General features: G+C 40.9%; 1 protein-coding gene across 1 annotated transcript in view; it reads right to left on the reverse strand.

Annotated features, from left to right (window-relative positions):
- Positions 1-26814, reverse strand: part of CASK (calcium/calmodulin dependent serine protein kinase) — a 368751-nt gene extending 341937 nt beyond the window's left edge. The window contains 1 exon segment of the mRNA XM_003360270.5: positions 26607-26814. Within this exon segment, the coding sequence (XP_003360318.2) occupies positions 26607-26665 (59 nt within the window). The 5' untranslated portion in view covers positions 26666-26814.

Below are 27086 nucleotides of genomic sequence, written 5' to 3' on the forward strand. Positions count from 1 at the left end.
GAATCCAACTAGGAACCACGAGGTTGCACGTTCAATCCCTGGCCTCACTCAGTGGGTTAAGGACCTGGCATTGCTGTGAGCTGTGGTGTGGGTCGCAGACGCGGCTTGGATCCTGTGTTGCTGTGGCTGTGGTGTAGGCTGCTAACTGTGGCTCTGATATGACCTCTAGCCTGGGAACCTCCATATGCTGTGGGAGCAGCCCTAAAAAGGAAAGAAAAGAAAGAACGAACAAACCCAAAGCAGTAACAACATCCACCTCTAGTCCTATTTTTCTATCTGAGAAATGTCAATACTTCTCAAATTCACAGAAATTATCACAACCTTCAATGTCTTATTTCCTATTTCACTGGCTTCTTCTATCCTGGAGTGGAATAATAAAACTCTGACACAAGGATTCCGATTTAGCCATCTGCCAATAGATCATAAAGCCATCTGAAGTTTTAGACTACACAGCAGCCACAGGTAGCTCCAGATGGTCTAAAAAACTTGGGGACCCTTGCTACATGTGCTCTGCTATGCTTTCTGGTGAGAACTCCCAATAACCTAAAACCAGAAGGGGGAAAGGAGCTTGCAATTGGTACTTTCCAAAGCAAGGGAAGAAAATAGCTTTATGAGCAATAAGGCCCTCCAGCTGAAACAAATCTCCCCATTGGTTGGCTGCCTGCTTTAATACAATTCTGATGAATCACTCTGAAATGACTTACAACACAAATAAATGTTGGGAAGATTAACTAGAGCCTATCAAACCAAACAATAATATTTTTAAAGTAATATTCATATAGTGGTCAAAGAAAAAAAATTTTAAAAGGTAAAACCAGCATAAATACTACTGTATAATAAAAATAACCACTAATAACATTTGCTTCATAGCAGTTTCTTAATAGTCCATATTTTCCATATAATACTTGGAAGTTGTTCACAGCCTTAAACAGTATTAGACTCAGAATTTCACTAACTGACCTAATGCTATGGCCCAGGAAAGAGCAATAATTGCACTGAGAGAGGTAAATTTATTCCAGAGAAAGGCTTACATGAAATATACTATAATTCGAAGGACTAAAGAATTATCCTAAAGAATTTCCAAGCAGACACTGGTAAAATAGATGGGCACAAATCACACTTTCAAGTTTGACAGTATCTGCAGTCTTTGCTTAATTTCTTCCTTGTTGGTATATCTTTTATTAGTAAACTAGTTATTAACCATTTGCACTTATTAAGCTGCTTAGTAAACTACTTTAACTATTATCCAAATAAGAGAGACTAGCTGCCCCTTTAAATCACCTTTTGGGGCCAGACCAAGATTCTAAAAGGGGTTTCGTGACAAATACCCACTTCTCGCTAACTCTGATTTTACCCAATTTCCCAGTTCTCTTTTTCTTCTCAGCATACGCATGCCAGTGTAATATCCCACTCTTATCCTCTACCTGCCCTGCCCTACCCAAGGACGATACTCCCAAGACTAGACAGACTAATTGTTGAGAACTAGAAATGACACTTTTGATCAGTCACTTTTAAGAAAAAATTTGCTACACTAAAAAAAAGGGGGGCCACATTATTTGAGGATTTCAAAATCTATTTAAAACTTAACTTCATACTGAAAAACAAAATAAACTTTAGATAAATCAAAGAGTTAAATGTATGAAATCAAAACAAATAGACAAATGAAGGTGAATTTCCACATGATTCCCTGGAAGGGAAGGATTTTCTAAGCATCAAAACAGTAACAAAGGCAAGGACCAACAGAGTTTGACTATTGTAGAAGCTCTCCTAAATCAACCTCCACTTAACCAATTTCACAGACTGACCCATTCCCTAGCTCCTGTGTAGAAACCTGATGAGGCATTCCCGTTGTGGCTCAGTGGTTAACGAATCCGACTAGGAACCATGAGGTTGCGGGTTCGATCCCTGGCCTCGCTCAGTGGGTTAAGGATCTGACGTTGCCCTGAGCTGTCGCAGACGCGGCTCGGATCCGGCGTTGCTGTGGCTCTAGCATAGGCTGGCGGCTATAGCTCTGATTAGACCCCTAGCCTGGGAACCTCTCTGTGCCATGGATGAGGCCTTGGAAAAGGCAAAAAAAAAAAAAAAAAAAAAAAAAAAAAAAAACCTAATGAATGCCCACAGCATGCTGACTGCTCAAGACTAACAGATAGACCTGCCCACAAGCCCTTCAAATGAAGTTGTCTACTTACCAAGTTATTTGTTTGTTTGTAAACTTGTTCCTCTTTATGCCTGTGGTGTACCTGTTACTATAATTCTTGATTATATGTCACATCCATTGAATGTGAGTGCAAAAAGAGAGAATCTGGCTAGAAAGACCAGATAAAGGTGATGGTGAATTAAATGTGGGTGACAAACCTGCAAAAGATGGGGGAGATCTGTAAAATAACTGAAAGGATTCTGCATCGATGACAGCTCATTAAGGTATCACTCCACTCTGAAGAAAAACTAGAAATCACTGATGATAAATTTTGGATAAGATGTAAAAAAAGAAATATATAGCACATGTTTAACCAATTACACTCATAGTCACAGAAAAGCAGACTAAGATAAAAAGATTAGCTACTTCATATGTATTCTGAAGCTTTAATGTTAAAGATATATAAACTTTTTTAGGATACCCGTTCTTGTTGAACAGAGATCTGATCATGCCAAATAAAGAGGCTTTTTCTATAGGAATGCCAGTTTCCACATATCCAAACTCATCAGCAACACAATGAAAAACTAAACATGAAAAACATTTGAAAGATTAATATGTTTGTTATTTAAAGTTTAGATAAACTGGCAAGAAAAACACTAGACAGCTAATAGGAAAATGGAGAAAAAAACCCAAATGGCCAATTTATAGAAGGAATACAAAAAAATTAAACATGAAAAAAAATTGTTTCACCAGAAAAGACACAAAATAGTTCAACAAGATAACATTTTTGCCAATCAGTAAATAACCTTAAGCAATTAGAGTGTTCAATGTTGCCAAATGCACAATGCAATGGTTAGGGATGCCATTTGCTGTTGAAGAAGACATTTTGTAGAACCTTTCTAGAAATCAGTCTGGCAACCTCTGTCAAGAGGCTTAAGGAGCTCTCTTGTGGCGCAGTGGGCTAAGAATTTGGTGTTGTCACTGCTGTGGCTCTGGTTACCACTATGGTGCCAGTTTGATCCCTGGCCAGGGAACTTGCCCATGCCACAGTCGTGGTCAAAAATAAAGAGGTAGTTCGGAGTTCCCCTTGTGGAGCAGTTGTTAACGAATCCGACTAGTGAACCATGAGGTTTCGGGTTCGATCCCTGGCCTTGCTCAGTGGGTTAAGGACCCGGGGTTGCTGTGAGCTGTGGTGTAGGTCGCAGACGCGGCTCAGATCTGGCGTTGCTGTGGCTGTGGTGTAGGCCAGTGGCTACGGTTCCAATTAGACCCCTAGCCTGGGAACCTCCATATGCCTTGGGTACGGCCCTAAAAGGACAAAAAATAAAAAATAAAGAAAGAATTGTTGATGTGAAAGAAGGTTTTTTTTTTTTTAAAGGCATTTTTAAAAAATGTCTCTATCCTTTGACCACGCAATTACATTTCTGGAATGCCATTCTTAGAAAATAATCTGAAATGTGAATAAAGTTTTGGCAGTAAAATACTCTTCAAAGTATTATTATAATGTTTTAAAATTTGAGAAAAAAACCTTTCAACAAAAAAATCACTGTGTCAGGCACTGAGGATGAAATAGTAAACAAAACAGTCCCAGCCCTCTTTGAGTTTAGAGCCTTTTGGGAAAGGGAAACAAATTAAACAAGTAATTATCTGAAGTCCAACAACAGGGGAATTATCAAATAAATTATGAGACATCCAAATGATGAGATGATACACAGCCATCAGAAATTATAATGAATTATCAAGGACATGAAGAAGTACTTATACTAAATGAAAAGCTATCAAACTATAAACGGATATAAAAAATATACTGAAAATCTAAAAGAGGTGGGGGAACAGAACTTCTGATGGCAGGTACTAGCGATCCTAGGTAAAACAAGCAGAGCCTGTGGCATTTTTAACTTGGGGCTACTTCCATCTCCCCAGTACAATTCTGTGGACACTGACACTGCCATTACAGGGAATTGACCTGATTTGGAGCTCCAAGGGAAAGCCCCAAGCCTGCAGCATTGGTGAAAACAATACGGATCATTAGCAAACAATCAAACATCACAGCTGCCTAGCCGACAAGACATGGTGGGGGCAAACAAGACCTCAGCCAGACACGTAAAAGGGAGCTCTGGGGAATGAGCCAGCCATAGGGGGCTTAAAGCTCAGACATACTCCTGGGGTTCTGGAAGGTTGGCTGCATGCGAGGTCCTGCATTAGACGCACTGTGGAAAGGAATAGGCAAGGATCAAGGAAAGAGGAAAGCTTCCCAAGCGATCTGCCAGAAGGACTTCACTGTTCAGTTTGAAATTTCTGCCTAAGGAGAAAATAAAATCCAAGGCAGACTGGTAAACTGCCTGAACTTTGAAGGTGTGGGTTGGGACACACATTCCAAGTCCATGCATTTAATAATCCTACTATGCTCCAGACATTATGTGAGTGTTAGAGATACAAAATCCCTGGTTCCTGCCTTTGAGAAGCTCATATTCTAATGGTGGAAGCAGATGTCCAAGAAGTAATTAGAAATCCAAGGAAAAAAAGAGGGTTTCAAGGGAGGGAGGGACTTTTGAATAAACACAGCTGATTGAATATAAGCATTTGGAGTTCCCGTCGTGGCGCAGTGGTTAACGAATCCAACTAGGAACCATGAGGTTGCGGGTTCGGTCCCTGCCCTTGCTCAGTGGGTTAACGATCCGGCGTTGCCATGAGCTGTGGTGTAGGTTGCAGACGCGGCTCGGATCCCGGTTGCTGTGGCTGTGGCGTAGGCCGGTGGCTACAGCTCTGATTCGACCCCTAGCCTGGGAAACCTCCACATGCCGCAGGGGCGGCCCAAAGAAATAGCAAAAAAAAAAAAAAAAAAAAAAAAGGAATATAAGCATTTACCTCCCTTTAGAAGCCACGAGAGTGAAGAATTACAAATTATATAAACCAACAAGATGAAGAAAGTAGAAGAGAAACTGGCAGCTAAAGAGAGCTGTCCGCAAAATTTTAGATGAAAAGCATCTAGAAAAGAGGTTGTATCTTTCTGCCCAGTACCTCCAGTGGGGGCATCGAAACTGAAGTAAGTAAGCTAGTTCATTCCTGAGGGCCTTGGAAAAGCAGAGGTTAAAGCTCAAGAACTGAAGCTTCCAGGGACATTTTAAGGAAATAGGAATTTAATTTTAAAAGGAGGGAGTGGGGAACCCTTTAAAAGACCAGTAAGACTCTCAGACTTTCTCCTCAACCAGAGCATCAAGCAACTACCTTTCTCCACACAGCAGAAGATTTAAGTTACTCTTTGAAGAGGTTGAACCAAAGAGTCCCTGGACTCAGGAACAGCAGTCCTAACAGAGAACAGAAATAGGATGCTTTACTGAAAACAAGGAGTAAAAATCTGCACAGCCAGGGGTGAAATATCCAGCCCTTTCCAGACGGGGCTTCTTAATACTAGATTCAAGCTCATTACCCCCAAATCCCCTCCCACAAGAGATTCAAAGGGCCCTATGTAGAAAAACTGACCGGCTTAAAAACAAAGGAAAACCACCTCACAGTTAGTTCCTCATAAATACCCACAGGTTTCCCCCAATCGCACCACAGGGAATCCCATCAGTCAACAAGCCCCACCCGTGTACACTGAGTTTCCAATTAACGTTTCTGAAATAGAAATGATCTCAAGACGCTTGAGGTATACCTCTAACATGAAAGACAGATACTAAGACTGAGAAATGAGAAAAGAAAATCAGAAAAAAAAAGCACAGACAAGATGAGGAAGATATAATTCCCATAGTTCACCCTTGTAGAGTATACAATTTTTTAGTATATTCAGTCTCAATCAGTAAATACTATGTAATTCCAGAACATTTTAATAATCTCAGAAAGAAACTCCACACCCATTAGCAGTCACTCCCCATCCTCTCCTCCCCTCCCTCCTAGGCAACCACTAATCTAGTTTCTGTCTTGATAAATTTGCCTATTCTGGACATTTCATATAAATGAAATCATACAATACGCGGTCTTTTCCATCTGGCTTCTTTCACTTAGCATAATGTTTTCAAGGTTCATCCTCATGGTAGCACATATCAGCACTTCATTTCTTATTTCTTTTATGGCCAAAAAACATCCCATTTCGTACAATTACATTTTGTTTATCCATTCATCAGTCGATGGACATCTGTGTTGTTTTCCACCTGTTGGCTATTATGAATAATGCTGCTATGAACACTGATGTACAACTTTCTGTGTAAATATACGTTTTCAATTTTCCTGGGTATATATTGAGAAATAGAACTGCTGGGCTGTTTCTAACTTTGGGAAACTGCAAGAGTATTTTCCATAGCGGCTGGAGCAACATATAAGAGATCCGACTTCACATCCTCAACAACATTTGTTACTTTTTGACTCTTGTCATCCTAGTGCATGTGAGGGAACATCTCACTGTGGTTTTCACTTGCACTTCCCTAGTGACTAACGATGCTGAGCACCTTTACACATGTTCATCAGCCACTTGTAAATCTTCTTTGGAGAAAAGTCTATTCAGTGAACTTTAAATTTTATTTAAGGAGCCACATCCGGCCAGTGGCTCGAGTAGGCATGTGGCCAGGATTTAGCATCTGGCTCCTTACTTTTGCTCAAGGCCAGGTGGGACTGGCTAGGTGACTGAAGGTCAAGCTCAGCTTCATGACTCTGGATGCCCCAGATGGAGCTAGGAGAGAGACAGCAAGGAGAGTGGAAAGGGAAATTGGTCTAATGCCTGGAAGGAGGATGTGCTTGGCCCAGAGCCTGGTTCTCAAAACTTACTGTTGATGATGAAACAACATCATGTTTATTGAGCACTGCAAGCAAGGTGCCAGGAACTGTGCTTTATACCCACTGTCTCATTCAATCCTTATAACAAGTTCATCAAGTAGATTCTACTGTCTCCATTTTACAAAGGGAGAAGCAGTTTTAGACATATCAGGTAAGCAGGTATTAGTAATTTTACTCACATAAAATTCCCCATTCCATTTCAACCTCAGAAATGTCTTTTCTTCATCTCGTTTAATTATAGCAATGATCAGAAAGCTCTCAATAGGGAAGCTAAGTGTTATTCAGGATTCCATCATTCTGTTCAGCATATACTGTACAATTCTGTATCTGCTAACCTTTCTCAAAGGGACATTATGAGAATTAGATGGGTTTTGAAGCAGCAAAATATTAGCACTAAATGAAAATCTGAACTCCTGACTTTGTGCATTATGGGTCAGATTTTATCTTTTCTAATGTGTTCGGCTACATCCTCCCCTTCTTTGAACTGGTTCAACAACTATATAATGAACATTGACTATGTGCCAGATGCTGTCCTAGGTGTAGAGATACAGCAGTGGCTATGACAGCCATGAATCCTGACCTAATAAAGCTTAAAAGATATATTAGAGAAATACATGCTTTTAAAAGTACACAAGCTCCAATAAGTTTATGTCACATGGAAGCCTTGTTGCAATGTCTCTTTCATAATGAACCTTATCCCTGCAGCATAAGTACCCTTAAATGGACACTCTTTACCTACTAAAAATTCTGAGTCTGAACATTATACTCTTTACAATGGCTTAAAATCAGAGTTCCCATTGTGGCTCAGTGGAAACGAACCTGACTAGTATCCATGAAGATGCGGGTTTGATCCCTGGCCTCGCTCAGTGGGTTAAGGATCTGGCGTTGCCATGAGCTGTGGTGTAGGTCGCAGATGTGGCTCAGATCCCCCGTGTTGCTGTGGTTCTGGCGTAGGCTGGCAGCTGCAGCTCTGATTCAACCCCTAGCCTGGGAACCTCCATATGCCGCGGGTGCGGCCCTAAAAAGCAAAAAATAAAAACATTTAAAAAAATAAAATGGCTTAAAATCCACACATTTGGCAGAACTCGTCTACTGAAGTTGCTTCTAGGGAAGTAGCACCCATCTCCCAAGCACAGCCAGCTGCCAAGGAACAAAAGGAATTATTAACGCTTACCTCCCAGTCAGCGAGGCTGTCCCAGAGGCCTAAGCACAAGAGGGGAGGACCACACAGCCAGAGTCACCAAAGCCCTTCCCTTGCCTAAAGCGCGATTTCCCAAGCTTTCATCACCACCCACCTGTGACCCCTATTTCAGGTGGATAAAACAGCAATGATGAGGTTGTTCAGATGATTGGTGTGGGTGGCGATTGTGCTGACTGGGACAATAAGGCTGCAGAACACTGTTACCTTTCAAAGAGTTCACATTTTATTCACGGCTATAAATAACAATTTAGCTTTTAAAACACTGCATTTCCACACGATATTGTACAAAACAGTAAAGCTCAAATTCTCCTGTACACGAGCCTTGACAACAGACCTAAGTAGCCACATGCTGAGGGCTGGCCTTTTCCTGACCCTCTCTCATCGTACCTTGCTCGCCTCCAGGATGAGTAAGCAGGGCAAAAGGTATGAATTAAGATGACTGGGAAAGCCTAAATGAAAGGTCTAAATCGTCTCTGGTTCCAAGCTCATATTTCCTGTGTCCTACCCAGCATCCCCTGCAAAGGAGTCAACCCAAGTTGAGTGAAAGAAATCAAGGACCTGACAAACTCACCAACAATATAGCTGAGTATCATTTGGCCAAGTCATGTTTCCCAACTTATTTTATTTTTTATTTTTTTTTTTTTTGTCTTTTTGCCATTTCTTGGGCCGCTCTCACGGCATATGGAGGTTCCCAGGCTAGGGGTCTAATCGAAGCTACAGCTGCCAGTCTACGCCAGAGCCACAACAATGCAGGATCCGAGCCGTGTCTGCAACCTACACCACAGCTCACGGCAACGCCGGATCGTTAACCCACTGAGCAAGGGCAGGACCGAACCCGCAACCTCATGGTTCCTAGTCGGATTCGTTAACCACTGCGCCACGACAGGAACTCCATGTTTCCCAACTTAAAACATCAGTCATGTACAACCAGGGAGCCACAGCTGCAAAAACAACACTTTTCTATGATCTTACTAGAACTAATGGAGACTGGGAGAAGGCCTTCAGGGGTGTGGGTAGAGAGAAAGACTCCATGCGCATCAGTAAGAACAACACTGAGATTCGGTTCTTGTATTTTATATCATGCTGACCACCAATTATCTTAAAACCTGGGAGCAAGTACAAAAGAATATTGAGAGTAAGTTATGATATTAAAACTAAGAAGTAGTCATCCCTGTTTATGGAAAGGCTAATGAAAACCTTTCCAGTAAGCATCCTAAGATTACCCATAATATTCATGATCTATGTCCTCATAAACACCTCTGAGAAGTACAAGTGACTACAGCACTCCAGGCCAAGGATAAAAAATTTTCAGATGGGGGAGTTCCCTGGTGGCTCAGTGGGTTAAGGACCTGGCACTGGCACTGCTGTGGCTCAGGTCATATCCCTGGCATAGGGACTTCCATGTGCCATGGGTACAGCCAAGAAAAAACCTTTTTTTCCAGGTGGGATGGTGCTATTTCATTGCATTAGAGTACAGCACCCATGAATTTCTAAACTTGGCAGCCACAAAGTGGGTTTTCTCTTGGGGAAGTAAAAAGGCAGCAAGAACTGGGAGAAATGAAGACTATAATAGATAATTAAGTTACACCAGAGTACAAAAAACCCAAGGCTATACCAGTGCAAAATCAGTTAGGAAATGTCACAGAATGATTAAACAGGCTACCACTATTACCAAACATAGAAGGAAAGGGCACAAGTGTGTTATTTTCATTCACAAGTCTCTAATCACTGGGTAATACTTTCCTGTCAGAGAGCAGAACAGATTTGTAGAAGTAATAAGGTTATGTGTAAAGCCAAAAAAAAATAGGTGTTTACCTATTGATTTCAGATATTTGCAGGTCACTACTATAGGCAAGAAAACAGTACAAACGCTTCAACTTGGGCAGGGATCAAGTAAACTTTTTGTGTTACAGGCCAAAAAGTAAATATTTTAGGCTTAGCAGGCCATATGGTCTCTGCTGCAACTACTCAACTCTGCCCTTGCAGTGTGAAAGCAGTCACAGACATTATTTAAATGAATGAGTGACTTTATTCCAGAAACGTTTTGTCTTTTTACGGCTGCACCTACAGCATATGGAGATTCCCAGGCTAGGGGTCCAATTGGAGCTGCAGCCGCTGGCCTATACCACAGCCACAGCAACACGGGATCCGAGCCACCTCTGCGACCTACATCATAGCTCACAGCAACGCTGGATCCTTAACCCACTAAGTGAGGCCAGGGATCGAACCTGCGTCCTCATGGATGCTAGTCAGGTTCATTAACCACTGAGCCACAAAAGGAACTCTTTTTTTTTTTTTAAACAAAAACAGTGGGCTGACTTGGCCCATGGGCCATAGTTGATTGAGCTCTGATCTAGAGTTCTAAATCAATGGTTCTCTTAACTTTAGTAGGCCTCAGAAGCCCTTGGAGGACTGTTAAAATAGAGATTGCTGGGCCCCACCCCCACAGCTTCTGATCTATAGGGCTCGGGCCCAAGAATTGGCATTCTAACAAATTCCCAGGTGATTCTGCTGTTGCTGGTCAAGATGAGGTCCACACTTGGAGAACCCCTGCTCTAGACCTCACTACTAAACAGCAAGTTCAATATTTTAAGTAGCTGCCAAAGTTCACACCAAACTGGCCACAAAAATCTGCCACTTGTAGTAAGTTCCAAATTTCAATGCTCAAATAAAACTAAGTAATTTTTTAAGAAGCAAAGGGAAGAGCTCCCGTCATGGCTCAGTGGTTAACGAATCTGACTAGGAACCATGAGGTTGCGGGTTCGATCCCTGGCCTTGTTCAGTGGGTGAAGGATCTGGCGTTGCCGTGAGCTGTGGTGTAGGTGGTGTAGGTCGCAGATTCGGCTTAGATCTGGCGTTGCTATGGCTGTGGTGTAGGCCAGCAGCTATAGCTTTGATTCGACCCCTAGCCTGGGAACCTTCATAAACCGCGGGTGCGGCCTCAGAAAGGACAAAAAGACAAAAAAATTTAACAAATTTAAAAAAATAAAGTAAAAAAGCACAGGGAAGCACTAGTCAGGATTTTTTCTCTGCTTTGACTTCAGTGTAAACATTACCCCATCAAACAAAAAACACTATCACTTTCAAAGAAAATGGTAAATGATTCTGGCAAAAATCAAAGGATATTTAACAATGCCCATTTCCAAATGGAAGTGCTTCATTTCAGGAGTTTTCTTGTGGTACAGTGGGTTAAGGGTCTGGTGTCGTCACTGCAGTGGCTGATTGCTGTTATGGTGTGGGTTCGATCCCTGGCCTGGGAACTTCCACATGCCATGGGTGCGGCCAAAAAAAAAAAGTGCTTCATTTCAATAACATCAAAATAATACATGTAGTTTAAGACTTTTGAAGAAGTGTATCATTTTATGCTCATAAGGATCAAGAGAGATGGATAATACAGCCTTTACTATCCTTCTTTCACAAGATAAAGAAACAGGAAAACAAACCAAGTGGGGATTTCTCACGATCAACATTTTTTTTCTTAAAATATTTTTTCCTAATCAGTTTTAAACTGCACTTATCAAATCCAACTTGTACATACCTTTTCAGAACTATGTCTATGAATACGTCTTCATGGGGTAAAAAACTACCATTCTAATAAGATCTTCAAGCCCATATTCACATTCATGAGCCTAATTCTGACTCCACCAAGGCAAGTCTAACCAAGAAGCCTGAACTTGAATCAGACGGCAATTTAAAGCACGCTCGACCTTTAGTGCAAGTGGGTCATGGATTATGGAAGTGTGGTGATCCCTTCCAGCAGTACAATAAAAATACTCAGCAATGGGAGAAGTACTATTAATGGAGATAATCCAAAAAGTAGAGCAGCAAGCCTAGAATCTCCCTCTCCATATTCCCAGGCTCTTTCTGCAACCATGATAATGAAAGTGTATTCATTTGAATAGGTATTTATACAAATCATTTTTACATCCATTATAAGAAGGAAATGTTTTTAAAAAGGAGTTCCTATTGTGGCTCAGCCGGTTAAGAACCAGACATAGTGTCCATGAGGATGCGGGTTCCATTTGTGGCCTCGCTCAGTGGTTTAAGGATCCAGCTTTGCCTCAAGCTGTGGTCGAAGACGGGGCTCAGATCTGGTGTTGCCATGGCTGTGGTGTAGGCTGGCGGCTGCAGCTCCAATGAGACCCCTAGCCTGGGAACTTACACATTCCGTGGGTGTGGCCATAAAAAGAAAAAAAGAAACAAAGAATAAAAAAGGAAAAAAATATAATCTACAATACGTATGGTCAGTAGAGATTTTCTTCCATTCTTATTAGCATGCTTTTAAAAGTATTACATATGTTGATTATAATGTGAGATGATTACATTTTCACTCTAACCTGTGATCTGAATACTTCAGTAACAATTTTTAATTTACATGAAATGTAATTAAAGATAGTCCTTAGTGAAAATGCCTTCTTGTTTGTTTTACAAGTATCTAATTATTTTACAAGTGAGTAAATTAAAGAAAAAAATATTTATTAAAAAGATAATCTCAAATTCAATGTCAGAAATTACTGCTGGGACAAAAACCCAGTTAAGGCAATATTAAGCCTAAGAAGACCAGTAAACATTCTACATAAATAAAAGCTGACCATTCTGCTTTTCAGCTAATGGCTCAGATGGAATTCAGCAAAAATTTCTAACCTAAATAATGCAATATAAGTAACACTGTCCGTGGATTATCATAGGAAGAGATGCCTTGTACTGTTCTCTGAAGCCAACCTAAGAAGTATTTTCATCAAAGTGGTCTAAATACATTCCACTTGACAACGTAACGTGCTCTAGCAGATGAAACGCTGTTCCATAAATGTAGGTAATTTAGATTCGGAGCTCAGTTGTATCAGAGACTACAACTTTAGAATCCTTCCACCTCATTTTGCCTGTGGTTAAGATGTAGACACTGCTGCCATAATAAAATTTGGGGAAGTTACATAAAAGAACACTATCATATCTATAAATCCTATATAGGGCTGTTTCCTAAATATATATTCTGGGATTCTCCTTTTCTCGGTTTTGAAATTTCACATTATGAACAATTAATTCATCTATCATATGCCCAAATGCAAAGACAAACATGGATACTAAAGTCCCTCTTTTAACATAATCTTTGGAGCTTTTCACAATACTGCAAAATTATAATCTAGAACAGTCTTTCAAACAAATTATGTAAATCTATAAGCTCCAAAAATACTATGTACATAACAGGCGATGATGGTTTTTTAAAAGCCACAAAGCACTCTAAATAGTGTATGTCTACTACCACAAAATACATTGAGTAAAACGGATTTCAGACACAAAATAGAATTTTAAGTTTTTATTTATACCACACACACACCATAATCCCAAAAATGACTCTGGCATGGGCTCTTGGTGAAGTCCTAAAATATACAGAGATGGCACATCACAACTCTCCAATTAGAGATGGAGATTTAGCTAGTGATTTTTCCCCTAACTTTATTGAAGATTTAAAATAATCTTCCATTTCTGATCATTTCTGGTATGTTCTCAACTCTGTTTCCATCCATTCTACAGTCAATAAGCAAGAATGAAGGAAATAATTTTTTGCAGGCACTCCACATTTACATTGCCTCCAGTCAGACAATCTTAGAAAAATTTTGATGAGTTTCTTCCCTTTAACCTAGGATCAAAAAAAAAAAAAAAAAGAATCCAGGAGCTCCCACTGTGGCCCAGTGGGTTAAGAGTCTAACTGCTGCAGCTTGGGTTGCTGCAGAGGCATGGGTTCAATCCCCAGCCTAGCACAGTGGATTAATAGGATCTAGGACTGCTGCGGTACAGACTGTAACTGTGGCTCGGACTCAATCCCTGGCCTGGGAACTTCCATATGCCGTGGGTGTGGCCATAAAAAAAAGAAAGGACCCAAAAGCAGTTAAAAAAAAATTAAATAATGTATAGTATTTCCCCTTTGACAGTGAAAATAGATCAGTGCATCAGCCTTAACATCTTTACATTTTGCAGAAACAACCTACTTACTATGGGGCTAACTCAGAACACTGAAAGAACATCCTAACCTTGAGAGTAAACAAGAATGGAACTGGACAATAAGCTCCACTTTCACTTTTAATCTACAACAGAATCGGCAAACTATATAGCCAAGGGCCAAATCTAGCCCACCATCTATTTTTGTAAATAAAGTTTTATTGGAACACAGTCACACTCTTTTTTTGGGGGGGGGTATGGCTGTATTCACACTACAAAGGCAGAGTTGAGTAGCTGTGACAGATGTTGTGTGGCTCCTCTAGCCTAAAATATTTATTATCTGTTAGTTTACAGACAGTTTGCCAATCCTAAAATTGTTGAAAAGCAGTATAAATATGTCTGTGAGATGAAAGGCTGACCAACAACCCATAAAATTTGCTTTAATTTATGTCACAGTATATCAAACAGACTTGAGGCAAACTCTGATAGTACTTGATTAAAAAGCATTCTAACCCTCATAGACTGCTAGTGGGAATGTAAAATGGTACAGCCACTTTGGAAAACAATCTGGCATTCCTTGAAAAGTCTAAGAGAGTTACCATTTGACTCAGCAATTCCATTCCTAGGTATACACCAACGAGAAATAAAAACAAAAGTTGTACCTGAATGCTCACAGTAGGATTATTTATAATAGCCAAAAGGTGAAGACCACCCGAATGGCCCCTCAACTAACTAATGGATCAAAAAATGTGGTTTACCCACACAATGGGATATTACCAGGTGTTAAAAAGGAATGAAGTGCTGATACATCTACAACATGGATGAACGCTGAAAACATTATGCTTAGAAAAAGCCAGTAATAAAAGGCCAAAAGTTCTCTGATTCCATTTGCATGAAATGTCCAGAAGAGGCACATCTGTAGAGACAGAAAGTAGATTAGTTATTGCCTAGGGTAGGGAGGGATTGGGAGTGAGAGCTAAAGTATACGGGGCTTCTTTGAGGGATGATGAAGATGTTGAAAAATGTATTATGGTCACCATGCGCAACTCTGTGACTATACTAAAAACCACCGAACTGTACACTTTAAACGGTGAACTGTTTGGTATGTGAATTATATCTCAATAAAGCTGTTACCAAAAAAAAAAGGCATTCTATTCATCTGCTAAAAACACCTAAACTCAGATTAGAGTTTTATATTTAGGAGTATCTCTTAAAAGACAACCATCTCTGCTTATACTAAATCTCAAGCAGTTTAACAGTATTAAAGAACAAGGGCTTAGACAGGTCATGACACCCACCCAGGTGCCATTCCCCACGCCACCACTTATTGCCACTTTGCCAGAGCAAGTTACTAATCTCCCTCTTCCTCAGTTTCAAAGCATCTGTAAAATGGGGGAGGGGGTGGAAGTGCCTCAAGGGAAGTGTGCCCAAGGTTAAACTAGAAAAATATAAAGTATTTAACACCATGTCCGGCACATAATGAACACTCAAACCACAGAATTTGAGAACAACAAAAAATTCCTAAAGTTGTTCGTGAAACTATTAGCTTTTTTTTTTTCTTTTTGTCTTTTCTAGGGCTGCTGGGCCCACGGCATATGGAGGTTCCCAGGCTAGGGGTCTAATTGGAGCTGCAGCCAAGGGCCTACACCACACCTCATAGCAATGCCAGATCCTTAACCCACTGAGGGAGGCCAGGGATCAAACCCGCAACCTCATGGTTCCCAGTCAGATTGGTTTCCGCTGCACCACAACAGGAACTCCACCTACTCCTTTTTCTAAATGAGGAGAGGCCTAAAAAGATTAAATAAATTACCTAGGAAGACTGACAAGTCATTCAAGCCCCACCGCCTCTGTGAAGATTTTCCCAACTTCCTTCTCCTACTAGATGGTCAGAGTCTCGGGATTAGTCACTTAACAAACTCACTCCTTTAGCAACTCATGACTGAGTACTTACTATGTGTCAACTGCTGCGTTATGCTAAGGATAATAGCTGAACAAGTCAGATGGGACCCCAGCCTTAACAGAACATAAGTCTGGTTAGATTAGGTTTTAACTATTTGTCAGCTCCTTTCATAGGCAGAGAGCTCCTTAAGGCCAAAGAACTGGGGTATTCAGTGAATAAAAATGATAATGGCAGTTTAAATAACAACCTTTAGGCATTTTACCTAGATCATGTCATTCAATCCTCCAAATACCATTGCAAGGTAGATGCTATCACCCGCACATCACATATAAAGAAACTGAGGCTCAGAGAGGTTAACAAACTTGCCTGGAGTCACACAGCTGGAAATGAATGCATAAATGAACAAAGGAATGAAGGTTAGCACCACTAACAATTTTATACACATGGTAGAAAAGAATGTTCATTTCACCATATTATTTATGTAATAGAGCGTGTGTTTAGCACTGAGAAAGTGCACATTTGGAAATTGTTGAAACTTATCTACATAGCTGCCAAAAGTAATTTGAGTATCTCAGAGACATTCTAGAAATAAAAAATCCTTATGCTGCACTTCACAATCACTAATCCACACAAATGGCTCATGAAGCAGCTATCATTCCTTCTATAAATGAGAAAATGGTGACAATGTACCCAAAGGTTACCAGATTAGATCTTAGGGGACTGCTTTACAAGCTTTGTTTTTGGGGAAAAGGTACGTAAAGTAAGCAGAACGGCTGAAAAACTATGATGTTTCTTCAAAATATGAATTAGGTTCTTAAAAATAGCAGTGTTGTAATGGTAATCTGTACATCATAGCAGAGCTAGAGACCTCTGTTAATGGAATTAATAACATCAAGTGTTTTAACAAAACATTAAAACCTACATATGGTTAAATCCATCCTAGATTTAAATGTACCAAAATGTTCTAAAATCAGGATTAAAATTAAAAGCCTGAAATACAGATTCAACATAGTATAGTTTGGATATTATTAAACTACACTAAGAAAGAGAGAACAATCATTCCTATCTGTAAATGATTTCAATATTCAAAACAATGGTAACAAAGTAAAAAAATGTATCAAAAGAAATAAAATGGATTGGAAAAAAACATGTCACAGCTCAGTAACAGAATACAAACAGCTGAAATTAAATAATATGCACTTGGATGCAAAGAAACTGGCTTAAGTACAATAAAGTAACTGCTTCTTATTGTGAGTGGATGTGGACGACTTTAAAAAAAATCCAATGAACAAATTTAGTTGGGGGTTGGGGGGGAGAGGGATGTGAAAGGGGAGGAGAGTACTACAATCAGCCAATTGGGACCAAAAATCTTGAGGCAAGGAAGAATTCAGCTCCCTATAGGTGAATGATTTAATAAAAGAATAATGGGTTTGGAGTTCCCATTGTGGCGCAGCGGAAACGAATCCAACTAGGAACCATGAGGTTGCAGGTTCAATCCCTGGCCTCGCTCAGTGGGTTAAGGACCCAGTGTGGCTGTGAGCTGTGGTGCAGCTCGCAGACATGGCTTGGATCTGGTGTTGCTGTGGCTGTGGCATAGGCCGGCAGCTATAGCTCCAATTTGACCCCTAGCCTGGGAACCTCCATGTGCTGCAGGTGCAGCCCTAAAAAAGCAAAAATAAATAAATAAATAAAAGAACAATGGGTTTGACAGATATCAACAAGAACATAAATGTTTTTATTTTTTTGTCTGTGTCTGCAATCTACACCACAGCTCATGGCAACGCCGGATCCTTAACCCACTGAGCAAGGCCAGGGATCGAACCCACATCCTCATGGATGCTAGTTGGATTCATTTCTGCTGCGCCATGACAGGAACTCCCCTTAAAGTAAATTTAAAGCATCTAAAAATTACTTTGTCATTTCATTAAATGCACCCATTTTTTTTTTTTTTCTTTTTAGGGCCGCAACCTCGGCATATGTAAGTTCCCAGGCTAGGGGTCGAATCTGAGCTACAGCTGCCAGCCTACGCCACAGCCATGACAGATCCAAGCTGCATCTGCGACCTACACCAGAGCTCACGGCAACGCCCCCTCCTTAACCCACTGAGCAGGGCCAGGGATCGAACCCGAGCCCTCATGGTTACTAGTTGGGTTTGTTACTGGGGAGCCACAAAGGGAACTCCAAAGGCACCCATTTAATTGAAAGCTATGCACCAAGCTGAGGAATCAAAAAAATCCTAATCTTAGGAAAATCAAATGGCTTTACCTAAAAGCCAGATATCAGAATCTGCACAACGCAATCACAGCGAAAAAGAAGTGTACTCCTTTTTTTACCCTAAATATGTTTGTGTTGCAATAGATTCAGAGAGAGATGTATAATATTACCAACATCCACAGAAATGAAGCCAGAATCTTGCTTTTCAGTCACATCATGAATGGAATATTAAACACTCTTTTGATAGATGCTTTAAATTGCCTCTGTTTTACACAAGCCTTTTCTTGGTCCTCGATCAGTGTGCTGGCATTTTACATTATTGATCTGCCCCACCTGGAGACTTCTGTGTTGTCCAGCTATCCTGATGCTTCTAATTCTGGGAGTGTACTCTAAAACTACAACCCCCACTCCATCAATCCCCAATAACTCATTCACTCATAGTTTAACTCCCACATAGATGATTCTCAGATCTTCACTCTCATTCCAGACCTCTTATCCAAACTCCACTTGCGCATTTCCAGCAATGTTCATATAGAAATGGCTTGCACTCAATTCAAAGCCAAAGTACCAATCCACATCATGGGATACTGGGCAGCAGTTTAAGAGACAGAGTTAAATAGATATATAGATGGATGTGGAAAGGTCATCAGATATACTATTTTTCAGTGGAAAATGAATATTTCAGTACAGTGTACAAACATTATCTCATCTGTTTTTTAAACAAAAAACTTTCAGAAAGATGTACAAAAACTGGACAATGGATAGTTCTGGAGAATGGAGCCATGGATGGTGGGAGAATAGAGACTCACTATTTATCTTTTAATATATGTCTAGATATTTAGATAGAGATAGAGATATATAGATATACAGGCCACACCCACAGCATGTGTAAATTTTAGGGCCAGAGATCCAACTCAAGCCACAGCAGCAACCCAGGCCACAGCAGTGACAATGCCGGATCCTTAACCTGCTGAACCACCAGGGAACTCCCCATCTATATTTTAAAATTAATTTTATAAAAACTATAAATTGTAGTAGAAAGTCAATTAATGAAAAGAAACAATATTCTTAAATCTCAAAATTGGAAACATAAACTAACTTCCTTTAAGTCAAACTAGCTTCAGAAGCAAAAATCTTCCCAATGCAAAAAGTCAAAGAGAGACTCTCCCTCTATAGACTCGGGCTCACAACCAATCATAGCATAAAACAGTTGGCCCTTCATAGGTTCTGTATTTGCATATTCAACCAACTATGGATTGAAAACTCTTGAATAAAAAATTCCAGAAAGTTCCAAAAAGCAAAACTTGAACTTGATTCAACAGCATCTGCTTACATTGTATTAGGTTTTATAAGTAATCCAGCGATGACTAAAGTAGAAAAAGGGATGTACATTAGTTACAAGCAAATACTACATCATTATATATAAGGGACTTGGGCATCCACTAATTTAGGTATTAGTCAGGAGGAGGTGTTTCTGGAGCCAATCCCCGGCAGACAATAAGGGATGACTACCAGACTGGCCATGGGATAATTACATTTTACTTGTTTGAAAGATGGGAAATCAAGGTAAAAGGGTGACTCTGAGAGAGGAGAGCAGGTCCTATGCCACTTTGAACCCTGTAGTATAAATATAATGCCATATTTGGTGGTTTAAAAATCTGTACTGTCAGGTGCAACTAAAAATTAAAACCAAAAACGTGAGAACTGTACACCCCATCAGCTTGTTGGCTTGGGGTGAGGTACTTGCTCTGCAGCAGCGACTTAGTCACCTGATCACTTAGGTGTGCAGTGTCGGCAGACAGCTGAGACGCTCATCACTCAGCAGCTGTGGTTCAGTACACTGTTTTCAGAGTCAGACAGAACAATTTCACTATTTTTATCACAGGATATAGGAATAACTACCCTGTGGAAACAATCCCACCCCACTCCCAAAAAACACCTATCTCTAAAACCTCACTACTTCTGGTTTGGCAAGTCAGGAGAAATCAATCAACTATTATGTCTGCTGGGGCAGGAGAATTGGAAGGAAAAACTTGGAGAGTAAAAGCGGTAGAGAAAGTTCCAAAACAAATTATATTTTGGATGGATGGTCAAGATTCCATATTTCCATGGCTAAAAAAATGCAAAATCAGTTTGGTAGCAAATGTTGATATTTCATTAGAGAGAAAGACAAAAATAAAAATGAAACAGATGAGATAATGAATAGTAGTATGGAACCTCTACTGAAGAGGTAAGAATTTTAACCAAAAAGTCGAACAATTAAAATTTGCAATAAATAAGGTCTGAAAATGAAGACATATGCCCTACTTTAAGAAAAACCACCACAACATTTTCACAACTGGAGTCAAGAGCAGATGCAGCATGAAATGAGACTTCAGAACTGGTAGAATTCCCATGTGATCTTGGCAAGTTACTCCCCCTCTGAATCTCAATGTTCTCTGCAAGATGGGTACAATTAAAGGAGATAAAAGAAGTTCCCACTGTGACGCAGTAGGTTAAGAATCTGATTGCAGTGGCTTGGATCGCTGCAGAGGCGCAGATTTGACCCCTGGCCTGGCACAGTGGGTTAAGGATCAGGTGTTGCCACGGATGTGATGTAGGTCTCACCCAGCTGCAGCTCGGATTCAATCCCTGGCCTGGAAACATCCATATGCCGAAAATGTGGCCATTAAAAAACAAAACAAAAGGAGAAAACATATGCGAAATGCCTAATATTAGAGGGCATAAGTGCCAGCTACCCTTACAAAATAGGCATGTTAAGTTATAAAAGGTTTTTTTCTTTTTTGGGCCATGCCCGCAGCATATAGAGGTCCCCAGGCTAGGGGTCCAGTCAGAACTGTAGTCACCAGCCTACACCATGGCCACAGCAATGCAGGATCCGAGCCACATCTGTGACCTACACCACAGCTCACAGCAATGCCAGATCCTTGACCCACTGAGCAAGGCCAGGGATCGAACCCGCAACCTCATGGTTCCTAGTAGGATTCGTTTCTGCTGTGCACGACAGGAACTCCTAAGTTATAAAAGTTTTTTTTTTTCCCCTTGTGAACAATCTTATGTCAAACTTTCTTTAAACTGCTTCTGCCATAATTAAAATGTGAAAACATTTTCAGAAATGCAATGATTCAAGAGCAATCTCATAATGTGAGGTACACTTGCTTCTTCATTGAGTACAACTGGAGATGGTGAAAGAATTTTCAATTTAAAGGAAATATCCAGAAATACAATATAAGGAACATCAGCGATATAGTTTGGCATGTGAAACTTGCAGATACACAGGGGAAATGGAGGGGGGTGAACGGCATGTGTCGAGGCCATAGAACATGTTACAGTCAAAGAAGGTAAGGGATTCACAGGAAGCATTTACGAAGACAACGTGCGAATCACACTTCAGAAACTCCAAGTCCTAAAGCAGTCTGTCAAATGTGGACATGAGGAGACTCAGATAAAGTTATGCACATGCAGAAGGGCAACTGGGTAGCTCGGCTCCCTCCAAAGTGGTCCCTGAAAGTGGTCTCCAGCATCAGAACTCAACACTGCTTACCTCCTCCCAATAAGCCTGCCATGTGTAATAAACCTGTGTGTAACAGGTTTTTCCTCTGTGGAACTTCAGTTTAACTCCCACAGCTTGGATCTTTCTGGGGCACCAATAGTTTACCTGGTGATTTTGTTTCTTTTCCCTTGTTACACTCTAATCAAGCACTTCTTTCATGGAGTATCTACTCATTTCTGGAAAAGCCTTGATTCCTTCAGGCTCACACTTAACTTTTTCCTAACATTAAAAACTGGTTTACCTATAATATCTAGTTAAAATTCCCAGGAAAGATGCTCCAACATGATGTAATAGTCCCCCTGTGGTACTGGAGACCCAAATCACTGAGGCTAATCAATATATGTGAAAGCCATAGTAATTGGGACAAATTAGTAAAGCTGAATTTTCCTCTATGCTAAACTGTGTCTTTTACATATTATTACTCCAGTATTTACATAAAGGTTGCACTTAATTCTCTGGCAAGCAGCATTATTGGAACTCCAAGTATGAAATTTAAAGTATATATGCAACTTAACCATACTCTTTTAATAGAGTGTACGTGCAAGCACAATCCATACTAAACTGATAGATTTCTTAAATTAAATCATTATAGTAGACAGCTGTCAATGGTTATTGAAGCAATCCTTTTTTCTGTGTTGTTCCAAACATCACACAATCACCACGTTAGCATTAGATGAGTGTCATAAATCAACGTGAATCTTAAAAGACCCAAAAAAATCAAATCCAAACATAGGCTGAAACAAAATTCTTATACAACAAGGTTCAGAAACAGCGCAGAGAAAATAAAACCCACATCCTGGTCTTTTGGCTTCAATACTTCCCTCAAAACATTTATTCAACTTTTTAAAAACTGTAAGCCTCTGAAAAGCCAGTCCTAAAATACTACATTCACAACCTAAGTTTTAAACCGATGACTCTCAATCATAGCTGCACATTAGAATCACTTGGAGAGCTTTTAAAAATACACCAATGACCAGGACCCACTCCTAGAGATTCTGATTTCGTTGCTCTGACACAAGGCCCTCATACTGATGTTTTTTAAGAGCTCCCCTGGTGATTCTAATATGCAAGCCAGGTGGAGAACCACTACTTTAATACAGTCTTTGGGGACAATAATTGCTCTGAAGTTGATAAGTATGCTTTTTGCCTTTTAATGAGATTTTATTAAAACTACTCAATCCATTCCATAGCTAACGAGCACTGTTACATTGCAAGCACTGTGTTAAGTAACAAAAAAAAATGTGTAAGATATATTCCCTGCCCTCAAGAAGCTCCCTTTAGCTAGGCAGAGAGACCCATAAATAAGTAACTGTAATTAAATATGGTAAGTGCTCTTAAGATGTAAGCAAATACAGCATGCCTCACAAACTTGTATGTCATCCTTGAGCAGGGGTCATGCTGCATCATTCCAATTTTAGTTTATGTCCTACCCGAGCAGCAAAGCCAGAAGTTATGCGTTACTAAATACCTGGGCAAATATTCAGCCTACACAAAGAGAAAACAGTGTACATTTTGCTACTCTCTTTCAGAGAAACTGCTGTACCATGAAGGTAGGCATTTCTGTTTTAATTTGGATGAATCATTTAAAATTTCCTTCATGTAATATTACTGATTGTGCACTTGCCTATAAAACCATCAATTTGCAAAAGATACAGTAAATGCTCACGACCATAAAAATTAGCCGATTACCTGTATTTGCATAATACCTTTCCTTTCCAGTAACTGCTACATTTGCTAAGACAAGAAGTCTGAGGACAATGACAACACTGGAGATTTGTTTTAATCACTTGAAATATGTTACATGGGAAAACGTTATGGAAACAACAGGCATTCAGGGACCATTTGTAATACTTTCAAAAATAAGAAACACAAGGGAAAAGAGCTTAATTTTTTTTTTAAGATATGGCATCCTCCCAGTATTCACAATGAATCAGGCACATGAATCCCCGTAAGATAGTGGATGAGTGAGTAGATAAGTAGTGAGGTAGGAAAGTGAGTGGGTAGTTAACTGATGGTAAAAAGGTGAAATCCATTTTAAAGCACAGCAGCAAAAATTTAAACCTGTTAAAGCCCTAGGGGTCAAAAACAACTTGTGATACTAATTTGTTATAAAAGAAAAGGCACAATTCCAGAGAAGTTGGATAGAAATCAACAAGAAGGTTTTCAGTTGTACTTCAAGGGCTCTCTCTTTAAATCTAAAGTTGAACAAATTCTGAGTTAAAATGTATGCTGTCCAAGACCCTGCAAGAAAATCTCAAGTGAATTTCAATTTCCAGATCAATATATGCCGAGACAATTTACCGGCGAAAACCTTCAACCTTTACACAGGGTGAGGAGCACTATCCTTACATTCTCTGCCACGAAGGCCACCTTGAATTCATTATTTCATGCAATTCCATATTATAAACGGCACTGACCACGTCAGATTTTGCAGGATAAGAGTGAGATTTCACATGCACAGTAGTTAAGGTAGCCAGAGAGGACCTATCACCTCAGAATGAGCTTGCTCCCTCCCCTCCTTATGCAGCTCTGAAGCAACAGAAGAATCTAGTTCTACCAGAGGCGTTTCCTGAAAATATTCTATCAATTATAAGTCAGCAGAATACTGACTGTGTTGTGATGCTGACCATTTCTTTTCCATATCCAGAGATCACATCATCACTCTTTCAGACCTCAAGGAATCAGAACTAGTTACCAATACCGATTCAGTGATAGCTATATCCTGTCATCACAATAGAATTAACATTTTAATCTCATAATTTTCCGATTATGACTTTGCTGGCTCATTTAAATCAAATACAACTAAGACACAACAAACATTCCCTGGGCATGCATGCGTGCTTGTGTGTGCTACACACACACAATCATTTGGGGGGCTTTAGGAAAACTCACTGGGTGCCAAGAATGAAGAAATCAAGATTTTTTTTTGACATATTTGTCTCTCTAGAACTGTGCTCTTCATGTATGGCTACTGAGCACTTGAAATGTGGCTAAGCCAAATGAAAAACTGAATTTTGAATTTTATTTAATTGTAATTAATTAAAGTTTAAATCTAGAAAGAGACACTCGATTCAGTTATTAAAAAACTTTTAGGTATGTTTGGAACAACTTGGCTATGTGAATCTACCTTTGCAAATGCAAATTTTATGAAACCCAGATACAGAACAAGTATTTCCGATGAAAATTTAGCTTTAGTGTCAGAATTGAGAAATGTGTGCTTAGTGTAAAATACACACTGGATTTTGAAGACCGAGTATGAAAAGACGTTAAATAAAATAGCTCACTAAAGATTTCTAGACTGATTACAGGTTGAGGTGATAATAATCTGGACGTATTGGGTAAAAGAAAATATTGTATTAAAATCAACTGCACCTACTTGCTTTTAATCTTTTTAATGTAGCTATGAGAAATTTTACATATGTAGAATTTGCATATATACAATTACATATGGGGTTCGCTTTGTATATTTTTTGCAGTCCTGCTTTAGAGCCACTTCCACAACCACTTTAGGAGGGCACATTTGGATATCGTTCTTCTAGTAGACAGGCTGGTCATGTAACAATAGGGGCAAGGAGTAACATGTCCTTGTATCAATTGGGTCTGAGGAAAGTGTGTATGTAGCAAGCTCTACCCACAATTTCACCATATGAGACAATACTGTAATACCTCAACATGGAGGGAAAAATAATGAGTTATCAGCACTTAAACAAATTGAAATCCAGTACTGCAGACAACTTAAAAGAGATAAAGCCAATTGCTCTAAGGTCTTGGTTTCATTTCCCAACTGCGGACCTTAAAATAGACAATAAAGCAGAGCTTCTAAAAAGAGGTAACAAATTTCAATGGTAGCTATCTAGCAATTCTTAATAACTAAGCAGAAATTGCTCTTAAATCTTATCTCCCCAACTTCTAAAGCCACAGAACACACGCTGAACTAGGAAATCAACTTCAGATCGCCAGCATTTCCCTCACAAGCAAATTAGCAGGATTGTGCACTTGGAATACTGTTTGACAAGAATGAAAAGGAAACTATTCAAAACAGATTTAAGGAATGGACAATTAGATGAGGAACTGCAGATTTAATTCTCAATCAGCACTGTGATTAATCTGATTCCCTGCTTTTCCCTAGTGTAATTATACAACACAGATGAAAGGATGAGCATTTGGACTGTCAGTTCTATATTCCAGACCAGCCCGGTGACTCAAAGCAGACGGCTCTACCACGCTAACCACCATCCCAACAACAGTCGAGGGAAGCCTCGAACGCTGATTTAACAGTCATTGCATAACGAGGCATTATAAAATTCGGAACCCCCCAACTCTTTCCATGTTGGTCTACACTAGGTGAAGAATTTGCTGAAACTGGACGCACCCCGTCTTAGATGACCCCCTCCAATCCAGGCATGGGGTGAACACAAAGGCATCTATCTAATACCCTGCACAATAGACACACACCCCACAATTTAAAACCCTGGACGTTCTTTCTCTGTCTCTCCACGGAAGCAAAGGAAATGCAAGCTGCTCTTTTCGTTAATGGTCTGTGGTACACGCAAGGTAACAATAAGCCCAACTGTTCCCAGGAAGCAACTATAAAATCGGTTCTGCCACGTCCCTGTGCAACCGTCAGATAAAATGCAGACAGCAGATTTCAGCCGGCCCCACGCCTCAAGGGGTGGCCGACCTCGGCTCGTCGGCCTCCAAAGATCGCCGAGAAGCCCCCAGACCCCCGCCCCGCAGGAGGTCCAGGTACACGTCTATAAATACTCGCAGGCGAGGAGGACTAGGGAGGCGGGAGGGAGGGCAGGGGGCAGGCCCGGGGCGGGTGCGGGAAGACCGGGGCATCACTGAAATGCATTTTCCCACACTCCCGCTCCCTCGAGTGGAGACTCACTTGCCGATCACCTCGCACAGCTCGTACACATCCTCGAATAGCACGTCGTCGTCGGCCATGGTCCGGAGGGGACAGTGGCCGCAGCGTGGAGGGCTCCGAAAACGGGGGTGGGGGCGCCAAAGAGCTCAGTGCCCGGCCCCTGACTCGCCTCCTCCCCTCAGGACCCGCGAGCCCCGGTGCTGAGGACACTCGAGCGGGGTTGCGAGGCCCGGAGACTGCGGCGCCTTCCTCTGCGGGCGACCGCCCCGGCGCGGGCGGCGGGGCCGGGGCGCTGGAGCGAGGGCGGCCCGGGCCCGGCGCCGCCCGCCCGCCCGCTGCTCCTCGCGCTGCTCGGGCCGCGCTGCCCGGCGTGCGGATCCTCGGGGACCGCGCGGCGCCTCGCTCTCCTCTTGTCAGCCCGCGCGAGCCGCGAGGCCGCGACCGCTCCCTCTGTTGAGGCTGGCTCCGGCGCGGCGCGGGGCAGCTCGGGCTACTGGGGGG

Source organism: Sus scrofa, chromosome X, assembly GCF_000003025.6.
Source record: "Sus scrofa isolate TJ Tabasco breed Duroc chromosome X, Sscrofa11.1, whole genome shotgun sequence".
Classification (NCBI taxonomy): domain Eukaryota; kingdom Metazoa; phylum Chordata; class Mammalia; order Artiodactyla; family Suidae; genus Sus; species Sus scrofa.